Raw genomic sequence first — 13158 nt, forward strand, 5'->3', positions numbered from 1 at the left:
CTTCTGTTAATAGGGAATACAAAAAAATAAAAAAAAGCACAGTATGACTGAGTGGGCTTTTGCAACTGAGATTTTTTTAGTTTAACATCGGTGTATAATGATCACTTACTATATACATGGAATTCTTACTTGTATATTGACTTTATACCTGTACAATGGGGGATTTAACTAACAGATTTCAGCACTAGGATGGATTTTTTTTTTTTTTTTTTTTAATCTACCAAGAATCAGAAATTTTTACAAAGAGCTTTTCCCAAAGCACTCAGAAGTATAAAATGCATGTCTATACACAGACAAGGTTCCTTGGGTGAATTTGTTATCTTTTATTAGACCAACCCAAATGTAATAAATCTAATAAAAGATATCAAATTCACCCAAGGAACCTTGTCTGCCTATATCCTTAGACCAACACGGCTACAACCTAAACCCCTGTCTATACACAGATATTTTATTATAGTGTTTTATTTATTTTAAAGCATACCTACCACCTTCAGTGATGCTTCCTCCAAGGCGTTTACAGAATCTATTACGTCAAGCTGTGGAGCTACAACGGGACCGGTGCCTATATCACAATACCAAACTAGATAATAATCTAGATTCTGTCTCATTGCTTATAGACCACGTTTGTAGTAGGTAAGAGAATCTTTCCACTTTTTTCAATCTGGGTAGCAAGATCTACTTTTTTAAAGAGATGTCCACATGAGCAATCTTTGTTCCTTTTGAACTATAGGTATCTTAGTCCTGTTTTGAAATGGAACATGCTGAAGTTGTCTAGGAAAAGCCAGTCCCTGTTAATGACCGTACAAAGAAACTGGAGAATATGTATCAAAATGTTTCTTGATAGCTAGTGCTCTAACTCATTTCCATTATGGGTAATATTGAAAACTTTTAGTAAGATGGGGTGCTTATGAAGATAATACACCCCTCTAGGTTAAGGCAAGAATTTCCTACTTCTAATGTCTGAGGATGAGTTTAAGTGATACTTTGTCACTTTTTAAGAACAGTTGCTACTATTTTACATACCTACTCTGTCTTTAATCTTTTGTGTGCTAGGGAATTTAAAATTTACCCATCAAAGCTATGCTCCTGATTTAGCTTATAATGAATGTTGGGTTTTTTTAATGTTGGAGTTAAATGGGAAAACAGAATGTGTTTTACTCTCTAGGTCTAGCTGCAAATGTGTCAAGCAAACTAAATAAGGCTGAGCACATGCAAATGTTTTAAAACTCTGAAATTTATAAGGGTTGTCTGGCTCTAACTTCCATTTTATTTCAGTGTGCACAAACTTATGGGTTTTTGTTGTGGAGGGAGGGAGGGCAGGGATGGAATTTTTAATGGACTAAGTAACGGTGGTGTTTGAACTTCAGCCAACCAGAGCTCATCAATGATCTAAGAGAAGCTGCTTGAATGGAAAGACAAAACTTGTAAATGTCTGCAAGATATAACTTAAGGAATGACAGCCACAAGTTGTAGCCTGCTAAAGTAGCACTGCAAAATTGGGAGTGAATTTTACACTAATTTTTTAAATAGCAGTTCAGTTCAGTTATCTGTCTCTAGTGAAGGTTTTCTTCATGTAAATGGCCACAGTAGCTTGCTATTGCTAGAACATCTTTGATATCGCCCTGTAATTTTGCTCTTAAATCAAGTTTCTTTGAAAACCTGGATCTTTAGGATTTGTACTCTGTCTTTGGAAAATAGTTATCTCCATAGTATTCTGTTACAGCAGCCATCTGACAACTTAGTGTAAGGTTATTAATTTAACACATCAAAGTAATTGTTTTAGCTCTAACTTTTTGTATAATTTGTAGTCTTGCTACTTTTGATTGCTACAATGCCATCTTGGTTCACTTGATTTCTAGAAGGAATTGGTGATGAGGGTTTTCAGTGAGAGGGGAACTGGGGCCTTTGTATTTTCCTTCAGAATAAATTCTTAGAGTTAGGCCAGTGGTGAATTGGGTAGCATATTAGCTTTTAATACTGCCAGTCCCCAAGTGTATGTTAATGATGTAGTTGGCAGGGTGCAGTAAAATTGACTTGCCCTTCTCTGAGATTTAGTTAACTAAAACATGCAGACACATTTCAAATTACATTCAGTTCTGATCAGACATTAAAGGAGACTGTTACTTTGCCCATGCTTGTCTAAATATCACCCGCATGTAAATACCTGCTCACCTCCTCTTTTACTTTTTTCCCCTAAATTTTGTATTGCCCATGTTCAAGCATGTAAATTGGGTGAATAAAAAATGAAATACAGTCTATAACCCCACAAAACATTCAAGATGAAGGCTTCCACTCTGTCCTCAACTCAACCTATTGTACCTACCTATTGCAGGGGTCTGAGATCAATATGTGATGCGCCGTACATGCTGCAATGCTTGGGCATAATGAGGTGAGTTAAAGACAGTGGAAGCCAAATTTCGGATTATTATTATTATTATTATTATTTATTTATTTATTTATTTATTTATGCTTAGGCTTCTAAGTATGCATAAACAAACAGATAGAAATAATAATACTGTAATAGCTTAAAAAGACATCCATGATATCACTTCCATTATATTAAGAATGATAGACCACTTAAAACTTTCACACCTTTTGAGTCAGGGACTAATCTGTGTTGGCAATATTGTGCTCAAGCATGCTTGTCTCACACTAATAGGTATATTGCTGAGTTAGACTAAATCACTTCTGCTTCTCAAGCGGAGGCATGGTGGGGTGGGGGGATGTTTGGAGAAGGGCATGAAGGGGGAAAGTGCTTGGAGTGAAGGTGAGGCTTGCCACATTACTGTGTCTGGGCCAGTTATGAATAATGAAATAACATAATGAAAAAAGTAAAATGGGGGTGGGGGAGGGACCATTTAAGAGTATGTGTCTTGTTTAAAGTCCATTTCTAACTCTTTCTTTCTTTTTTTTTTTTTTTTTTTTTCTACCTTGAGAACATGAAAGTGGAAACAACTTATTCTTCCCTCTTCTTATGGATGTTCACTTTACTCTATGGCTCATAGGGCTGTTTATGCTGAAGAGTTTACTTTCTGGGGGGAGGAAGTGAATACTGCTTCTTAACGATACTGGTTAGTTCAGCAGCTCTAACCCTGTCAGTGTCTAAACAGTTCTGCCACTCCTCCCCACTGCAGTACTTTCATCATAAACAGTGGAGATAAATTCAGTTTGTTTTTCTTAATTTCAAAATGGGGCTTTGATCCTAGAGGACTAAATTTTAATTCTAAATATATGAAAATATACTGATGAGCCAGATTGTTGAGAGAGTGGAAATGAAGCATTGCATTGACAGACTGGCTAAATATGCTGCCATGAATGAAACAACCTAGTTGTGTGCATTTTGCAGGAATTTGTTTGAGCAACTGTCATTTTCAATAAAATGAAACCTCTTCAAGCAGCCAACTTCATTAAGCAACTTCTTGTCTTCAGACCACCTCAGAATATCAAGTTTTTAAAGCAACCAATTTATTGCTCAGTTGAATGGTTACTTAAGTCTTGCTGTATATATGAATTGCATCGTCATTCATTCGAGTAGAGGATGTAATTCTCTTTTGCGACTGAAGGATCTGATGCAAGTGAATTTCATGTTAATGGACTCCCTCATTCTAGTTCAGTGCCAGTTAATGCAACTCCTCTACTGTAAATAATGTCTGAGCAACACACTTCTGTTTCCTAACACCCTTTTTGGCTTAACCATGGCATTGTTTTTATTCACATTTTTATATATCTTTATGCTAAATGTTTATGGGGTTTTTTTTAAGTTACTTAAAAAAAATCCAACTACTTCAAATTTGAAGTATAGTATTAGACCTGGCTCACTAGTATTAAAGCATTGTTAATAGCACTGAATTATGCATAAAACAAGATCTTTTTTTTTTTCTTTAGAACCAGTGTCACTAACTTGCGCAGTCTAAAGATCACCAGTACTGGGGGGAGGAGGGAAATCAAATAATGTAGAACCTCTGCATGTATGAAGGGTTGTTTCTGACTCTCCAATTATAACTAGCTGTAGGAGTGCAGATCAGCCTTGTGATTCTCTGAATCTTGGAGTACAGTTTGTTCTGTATAGAGTAATGCTAGGAGCATTCAACTTTAAAGAAAGCAGAGAGTATCTTGCAGGATTCATGTATCCTTAGCATAATAAACATTGTTTATTAGGGCTTTTTGTGGCTGATTCTGCTTACTTCCGAAACTTGTACTTAACGAAGTCCTGAATAAAGTAGGAGAGTTTCTTGTTTGTGACTGTAACTGGTGCCTTGAATTTTCTTTTCAGCGTAATTTAAATTTTTAACTAAGCCTTTTATAACCAAATAAATTGTATGAGTGATTGTATTGTGATAGCACTTGATCCCCAAGTCTGGGCTGCTCAACTACCGGAGTTAAGTCTCTGGGTAGTGAGGCAGTGTGCTGCCATGCAGGGAGTTGTGTGAGCCCCAGCCACATGTGGTGTTGGAGGAGGGAATCGGGCATGCTTGAGATTGCACCCATACAGGGCAGTGGTCGGGGTTGTCTGTGCAGGCTTGTAGAACAGCATGAAGCCCAGTGGCCTATGGCTCACCTGGTGTGGCCCACATGGCATATAGCCCCTGTTGCTGTGGCCCTTGGGAGCTTAGAAATTGGAGAGCCTGGCCTAAATAATGAGCTTAGCACCCCCTTGTGCTAGGCATTGTACAAATAAATAAAGCCTGGCCTTACCCCAAGCACTTTACACTTAGGCTAATACATGTAAGCTGTTTTGGGTTGAAATAACCTAATGTGCCTTCAGTGTTTAGCAAACTGGACTGTTTAGTAGGGTAAATATGTATAAAAACTGATCTCAAGTAATGCTTTTTTTGTTGTTAATTTTTTCTCCGCTTAAAAAAACAACTTGCTTCTTGCAGATAACCTTTAAATATAACATAGCTTAGTTTTTGTGTAAACTTACTAAGTTAACTATAGGATTTACTTAATATGTAACAGAAAATGTAGACTAATTTCTGTTTGAAATGGTTTACTCTAAATTCACAATAGAGTAGTGACTGGAAGTTATGGAGTCTTTTTCCAATTAATATACAGTTAAGCCTAACATTCTACAGTGTAGCATCCTTTTATCCATCTATTGCCATAATTATAGTTCATAAGAATTAATACTTTTTCAGTGTGTATTTGTGCAGAATGGACTCTTAGTAACGAGACCTCAAAACAGTTGGGTTGTTGTCCCTCTCCCCCTCAGATGTAGGATATATTACTCTGGAAACTATATATTACTCTCTCCCACAGACCTAGAAGATATTATTCTGGAAACTACCGCTGTTCTGAACACTAAATAAAACTTAAATTGACCTGTGAGCTAATAGACTTTCATTATAGTTTCCTTGAAAAATGATTCTGTATTGGATGCTAAGTTTACGGTGTGCTTCAGCATGTAATCAAGATCATTTTTTCAAAGAATTGTTAAAGTGAAGACAAGTCCTGCAGTGTTGAAATAGGTCAAATATGTTTTACCCTAGGACTTAAAGGGCTTCAGTCAAACTGAGGCTTCAGAGTTCTCTGTGCTCTACAAAATTTAAAGGAAGATGCAGTTGTTTCCTGCTGAGATGACAATTTTAGCCAACAAAATTGACCCAAAAAGGGGAAGGGATAAGAAGGGAGTATGAGTAACTTGCTTCTATAGATGTTTTCTGTTTTAAAAAAAAAAAAATGCATGCAAAAGTAAACCCACACAGTCTTGTGTCCTTATTGAGTATATAATAACAATATCACCACAAACTGTATGGGTTTACTGGGTGTTTGGTAAGAAGTCTCAATTATAATGGTTTGAGAGCGTTGCTTGAAAAAATATTTACCATATATAAAATGTATTAATATTTCAAATTACTTCTTGGGTTGTGTTAAACTGTTTTCTTCTTCTGTTTTTCAGGAAACAGTTTCCATGTTACACACAGCAGATACTTACAGAGCATTGTAATGAAGTATGGTTCTGTAAATTCTCCAATGATGGCACTAAACTAGCAACAGGATCAAAGGACACCACTGTTATTATATGGCAGGTTGATCCAGTAAGTGCGCATGTTTTATGTTAAATGTATGTTGGCGTGTGTGTGTGCTGGGCAAGAATCACTCCATCTCCTGGTGGAGCTGGCTTGCTTTGTTGAAACTTATTAAATTGGACCAGAGAAAGCAGTTTAATAACGCAGCAGTTCATGGTACTCATGTGGAAAATGAAATTCAAGTTCTTCTTATGCAGTAGACATAGCGGGGTCTTAAACATAGCCTCTTGTTTTCTGAGCGAGTGCTATAATCGCTGGGCTGTTAGCTGTTTTGTGATGGGAGAAATTGTCTTGAGCTGTAGGGATCTTGCCAAATGCAAGTGGGGTTTTTGTTTTGTTTCAATAAACTGACACTTTTTGACAGAGGTTTCATCTGAAATACGGAAACAAGGTAATAAAACCTTGGAGAATAAAGTTCCAGTAGCACTCTGCTGGACCAATTGTTAATATAGCTGCAATTACTGTATAATTCATCCTTAATGTGACTTGTTCTACTTGAGACAGATTTAGAAGGCTTGAGATCAGTATGATCAATGATACAGAGAGATTACTGAATTATTTGGATCAAATGTCCATCCATATCTAATGGTGTAGACAAACTAGTATTAGAAACGGATGAGAAATATTTTAAAGACTTAATTCTCCATCAAGTGTTGTTCACATATACATTGTCACTGTTGGTGTACATGTGCCTCTTTGTACTTGAGCTTGGAGGCTTTGTTCTAATAGCTAGTATCCATACAGCACATGTTGGAAGCAAGGACAAAGAGGACAGTGCATGCTCCTCCGTTCCTCTTACCTATCTTGCTTCTAGAGTCTGCCCAGACTGCATCTGGTCTTCATTCCTTTTGAAGAGCTTTCTTTTAACTTCTGCATCTCTTTATCCTCTTGTATCCATCTTCAAGAGTGTTCCTTGCTCCTTCTCATAAGATTTGCTGCCTTGCATCTTTGGTTTGTTCCACATGAGACTTCGTTTTCTTCATAGTGTCAACCAGGCCTCTACTGTATCTTTTTTTTCCTTCCTACTATATTTCAAGTAACTAAAAAAAACTGAAGAAAAACATGATTTTTTTGTAGTAGTAGTAATGTGACTGCGTCCTTCAGAACTCAGTTGAATTGGGGTTGACATGGGTATTGTGGGAGCAAAAGCCAAGAAACCTAAAATTCTAGTCTTGGTCTTGTAATCACGTTGGGGCCCTCAGCAAGGCAACTTGCTCCGTGTTGCAACATGTAGAGCAATGCTTGCTTGCTTGATTAGACTGTAAAGACTGGTTCTAATGTCACTCTGCAAAAAATTGCAGAAATTTATTGTATAAACTATAGTTTGCTTTATGGACAGCAATCTGCCCTTTCATTGTGTTGAATTCTTAACGGTTGAGTTTCACGTGCAAAGCAATGGAAAAATAAAACGGTATTCTTGAGGAAGATTTACTAGTCCTTTTCTTCAAACGAGTTTTACTGTGTGCTTCAGCATGTAATTAAGATTTTTTTTTTTTTTTCAAAAAATTGTGAAGATAAGTCCTGCAGTGTTGAACTTAGTGTAAGTGTTTTACTCGAGGACTTAAAAGTTCTTGAAGAAGATTTTGCTGATCCTTTTCTTCATGTGAGATTCCCCCTTCCCTCCTACCCCCCTGCCTTAAGGATGGATTTAGCAGTATAATAAGTGCTGATTTAAAAATCAGAACTGTTAAGCTTATTTTTCTTTTAAAAATGTGGTTTGCCCTCTTAAAGGGTCAGACCTTGAAGCCTGGACCAAATATGTCTTCTCTGTATAAAGCCAACAGGATTTACCTTGAGTTGTTTTTAACATTTGTTCAAATCATTGTGGTAAATGTTGATTGTAAGTATTTTAGTTGATATGCTGTTTCAGGATACACACCAGCTAAAACTACTTAAGACATTAGAAGGCCATGCGTATGGTGTTTCTTACATTGCTTGGAGTCCAGATGACAACTACCTTGTTGCCTGTGGCCCAGACGACTGCTCTGAGCTTTGGCTCTGGAATGTACAAGTAAGTAATGATGAATAACCAATAAAAGACTTCGTATTTTAAGCAATCTTTTTGTTATGCATAATAATTCTGAGACAATGAGCAGATTTGTTCTTTATATGTGAATATGGAACAACTGGATTTATTTTACTAAATAAATTTTAGTAAATAGCCTGAAAATGGACAGATAAATGAGTGATATTAACCAAATATAGATTTTTTTTTTTTTTTTTTTTTTTTTTTTTGGTAAGGTGCTTATGCTAAGTATGAACAGAACTAAACAAATGTGGAAAATCTTAGCTTGTACACAAATCATGTTCCTTTTTACTTTGGTCTTTTTACCAAGCTTACTGCTGCAAATGGCGATCTGTGTCAGTTATGGTATCATACATTTCAACAGCATCCGTTTGAAAACTACTGGGGAATAAATTCCTCTAGCTCTGTATATTTGTATCGTCTCCTTATTGGAGTATGATGTGGTTTCTTTTGTTTATCTGTTTTGGTTTTTCTCCCTTCTTCCCCACCTCCCCTTGAAAAATTACATTCATTCTCTTTACTACTCTTAGTATATAATGTTGGAGTGTGCATATGGATTCTGCAATATGTAGTTCTTGAGGAACTGGACTATTTAACAGAGATGTAGTTGCAGCAAAAATATTTTCTGTCAGTTTGCAGGAGTGATATCAGTCCTGGCGGGCAGGGAATAAAAGGTTTACTGCTTTTACTGCCCTGTTAATCAGAATTACTTGTAATGTTCCGGTGAGATTATGGGGTTTATGTAGTAAAAGCAAAAAAACCCCCCCAAAACAGTACTCTTGTTTACTCTGCCTGGTTTTGTTTTGAGGTATGGGAGACTATTGTTGTGGTCTCTGACCCGTGCTGAATATCTTTTGTGTGGTCAAAGAGGGAGATGCTTTTGATAACTATCTGAGACATTTCAAAGACTGATTAGTGGTGTAAATCATGCAAGGCAAGTAAGATGCATGCCTTGTTTTTGGAAAGTAAGGGGGAAAGATTCTTCCATGGTCATGGGCGACTTGCCTGAGTGATAAACAGGGATCCTGATTTTCCCTGATTTAAAAAATCTCTCACAGTCTGCTAAAAAAATCCAAAATATGTCCTAAAAATAAAAGGGCCATCAGAGGCTGCACATGCACACGCACCGCCCCCCACCCCCCCCCCTTGCTGTGGGCTTGGGCGGGGGGAGCAGCTTCTGGCCACTGCGTATACTCCCAGATTTGTACCAGGGACAGGAGCTGGCTGTGGGCTCAGGCTTGTGCCCTGTTTCACTCTCCCAGGGCCTCTGCAGGCATGACCCAGCACGGCAGGGAGTAGAGTAGCCATGTGGGGATCCCCTTGCCACTACTCCCCACCTGCTGCCCTGGTGACTTTTTTTTTTTTAAACATTTTATTAAAATAACTAGACTATAACAAAAGACTCAAAACGACCCCAAACAGAGGCCTCGCAAAAGGGTAATACAACATTTCAAATAACATAATACAAAACATCGGAATTGATATCATATTGCACACCTCCTGCACATGCCACTGCTTTGAGGGGCACAGCCTCACGCTGCTGCCCTCATTGCAGCTCCATGCCCAGGAGGCGCATCGCCAGGGCAGCACGGGCTGAGCAGTGGTGGGGAGATCCACGTGTGGCTCCACTGCTGCCTGCCACGCCAGGTCGCACCTGCCAGGCTGTGGGGGCCCCAGGGGAGAAAAGCAGGGCAGTAGAAAACAGCAGTGAGCAGCTTCTCTGCGCTCCCTGCTGCCCTGCTTGTCTCCCCTGGGGCCTCCCCAGCCTGGTGGGCACGACCCAGCACGGCAAGCAGTAGTGGAGCCACATGGGGATCTCCCCACTACTGCTTGTCTGCGCTGCCCTGGCAATTGTGCTTCCTGCACGCAGGGCTGCAGTGAAGGCAACAGCTCAGGGCTGCACCCCTCAAAGTGGCTTCCCCCAGCCCTGCCAGTGCCCCACTTACCCACTTTGGATCAGGCTCACTTTTCTTCTGGGAGCCTGAGGCAAGAGCCTCAGGCCCTGCCTTTTCCCCCTCTCCCTCCCCCTCTGGGCAGGGTTTCCCACCCTTTTTGCAATTAGCTCTTGCAGGCTGGAACTCAGCCAGCCTGCAGAGCTCTCTGCAAAAGAGGGAAATCCACTGTTTCTCTGCTAAAAGGTAAAATTGGGGGTGGGGGGGTGGTGTTCTGATTTAAGTGTGAAATCCGTTGTTTTCTCTGTCTTTCCATGGGGAACAGAGAAAACCCAGATCCCTGGTGATTAAAGTATCCAGGAAGCATAGCATGCTAGAAGATGTTCTTGCAGCCACACCCAGACCTTTCTGGTGTGCCAGGACAGCAACAAGGCTAGGCCCCAGAACTGAGGCGGGCAAGAATACAGCCCACGGGCCACCTGCCAACTGATTGCATCTGGTCCACGGGTGGGTGGTCACAAACTGTTGAGATCCAGCCCACAGGCAGCTGGTGGCTCCAGCCACTGTATGGTGCTGGACAGACAGAGGTATTTCTGCCCAGTGCTGAAGCGGCGACATCAGCTGTGCACCTGGGTTGATGCCCTGATCCCCACCTGGAATCTGCCTGTTGCATCCACAGCTGAGACAAGTACCTGCCCAGGACTGCTTCCTGCATGCCAGCCAGGTGCTGGTGTAAGCTGCAGATGCAGCCAGCATGTTCTGGGGTGGGGTGGAGATTGGCGCTTGCTGCAGCACTGTGGGGGGGGGGGGCAGCAGGGGATGGGGATGGGGCGGGGAGGAGAGGAGAGAGAAGTGTGGACCTCAATTTAGGGAGTTTTGCTGAGCTGTTGCAGTTGGGAGCAGGGGCTGAGTTGGCCCATGACAGCTCACCAAAACTCCCTACGTGGCCCTCGGGCCCAAATAATTGCCTCGGAACCTTGTAAGAGCAGTAGCAAGACTGTTACTACTTTGGAGTAAATAGTTCTTTATATACATTTCTATAAATAAATGTTTCCACACAAGAAGCCTCATCAAGATGCTGCGGACAGCATGTAACCGCTCACTTGACCTGAGCCAGCACATTTGTTGCTTCAAACAAGCTGTAGTGCTCAACCAGTAGCTACTGCAAATTCCTTAGCTGAGAGAGGGTTAATGCTGGACTGCACCCCTTGTGCTTGTTGGACCAGAAAGAAGCAGGAGCCATTTGGGCAGCTATTAGGGAAAAACATCTCCATGCTTCTATTCCAGTAAAGAAAATTGAGCTTCCTTGCTTAAGATCCCAATTCTAGAAGGCTGGTTTCTTTCTTTCTTTCTTTCTTTTTTTTTTTTTTGGGGGGGGGGGTGGTGAGGGGGAAGAGGTGAGTGGGGAGCAAAGGTGTGTGATATGCAAGTAAATATGGTAGGTTTGGAAGTGTCAGGCATTGGGTATGGACTAAATCATATGTTTCTAACCAATGTGACTGTAGACCTAGCCTTTTATATCTAAATGGCCTGCATGGAGTCTACAAATAGCCTTCCATGTCATTGTTTTTGATATGTTCTTGTTTAAATCCTACTGGAATACCAGTTCTTAAGACCAGTGAATGTACTGCGGTGTCAGTATTTATGTATTCTACTCTTGATATTTTGGAAACTAGGATAAGGGGATGAGAGTAAAGGCCTTCAGATAATAGAGTTATAGTAGTGGAGGGGAGAACAAAACTGAATGGTCTCTGAAAGAGAGAGAGACAAACAAATGACAGAAGTGGCCTAAAATAGAGCAGATTGTCATTGCTTTTTATATCTGTAGAATTCTTGCATTAATTACTGTCTTTGCCTGAATCCAAGACTACTTTTTAATTTAAAATAACTCCTGAATAATTTAGATTCTATACAAGGCAAAAAATTTTATAAAATTAGAACATGTGTAGAATCTAATTTTTCCAGGGTCATTTTAAAATTCATCCCTCCCACTGCTGTGATGGGGAAAGCAGCAGCAAGGAGGTAGGTGGCCAGAGCCTCACTCCTTGCCTACCACCTGTCCCCCTGCCCTTCACCCATCCCACCAGTGCCACTTGCCTTGTGTGGCATCTCTGGCTCTGGCCCAGTTAAGAGCCAGACGTGGAGCTGCAGTATCTCCCTTGCTGCTGCATGGTTTTGCCATGCTCTTTTCCACTGCTGTGGGCTAGAGTGACTGCTGTCTCTGCCACCTGGCCAACCCAGGGTGACTCATTCAGATCATCCTGTGCCCTTCCCTTTCCCTTGCCCCATCCCTTGACAAGCAACAGAAGCATCTGTGGCTCTAGCCTGGAGCCGGAGGTACAGTAGCCACCTGTCATGGGCCTGTAGTCAAACCTAAAACTAGGCTTTTCCCTGTGTTCAATGGGGGGGGGCCCTCATCTTGGAATAGAGTAAATATTCAGGGGGTTAAACCTTGTTGTATTCTAGCCTTATTCTTTGCAAGTCCCTTAGCTGATGCTGCTGTAAGATCCACTGAGGACTGAAGGGAATATACAAGGTTCCATATCTGTAACCTGGTGGATTTGTCTTGGGCAATGACTAACTGAATCTCAAGAAACAAGGATTTTTGTGGGTGATTTTATCTTTTATTGGACCAGCTGTGTGGTTGGAATAGCTTTTAGACAAGCTTTCGGGTATTACTCTTCTTTTGCACCAAATGTCCCTTGTGGAAATTGTGGGTGAAATCAGGCAAAAACTACACGGCAGAATGAATGCTGACAAAAAATGACAGAGGCACTAAAACACAGCTAGGAGAACATGTCACAAATCATTTCCTGTCTGACCTCACAGTTCTTGTGCTCAAGGGAAACTTACAAAACACGTTTAAAAGGAGCTTGGGAACAGGCTACAGTTCATTAGCCAAGTAGACACTAAGAGCTAGGGATTTAACATGGACAATGACTTCCTGGCCCATTATAGTTTACTTGATACTAATCTCTTCATTTGCCAGATGATAAGGAACCTTCTGAATGATCTTGCTTTTCCATGTATCAGATTTTAGCTGCATCTGTTGTCTGACTACCTGATTTCTATTTACATGAGTTTTAAACAAGCCCTTGTTCTGTCTACTGCTTACCTCTGCTGTGCCTCGTTCTATCCCAGAGACCTGAGGAAGGATACCGTGACATCCCAAAATCTGTTTTGAGGCTGTCCTGTAGAAGGCAGAATAGAT

At 40.5% G+C, this 13158-nt stretch overlaps 1 protein-coding gene across 3 annotated transcripts in view; it reads left to right on the top strand.

Annotated features, from left to right (window-relative positions):
- Positions 1-13158, top strand: part of WDR26 (WD repeat domain 26) — a 43309-nt gene that overhangs the window by 13620 nt on the left and 16531 nt on the right. For 2 of the 3 annotated variants that reach the window (XR_009456710.1, XM_014598083.3), the window contains exons 6-9: positions 477-633; positions 2333-2389; positions 5900-6038; positions 7900-8040. Coding sequence is in view for 2 of the 3 variants with exons in the window: in XM_014598083.3 (XP_014453569.3) it covers positions 477-633; positions 2333-2389; positions 5900-6038; positions 7900-8040 (494 nt within the window). In the remaining variant the exon portion in view is untranslated. The remainder of the gene's footprint in view (positions 1-476; positions 634-2332; positions 2390-5899; positions 6039-7899; positions 8041-13158) is intronic. The other variant, XM_059717518.1, reaches the window with a different exon arrangement.

The sequence above is a fragment of the Alligator mississippiensis genome, chromosome 1 (assembly GCF_030867095.1).
Source record: "Alligator mississippiensis isolate rAllMis1 chromosome 1, rAllMis1, whole genome shotgun sequence".
Taxonomy (NCBI): domain Eukaryota; kingdom Metazoa; phylum Chordata; order Crocodylia; family Alligatoridae; genus Alligator; species Alligator mississippiensis.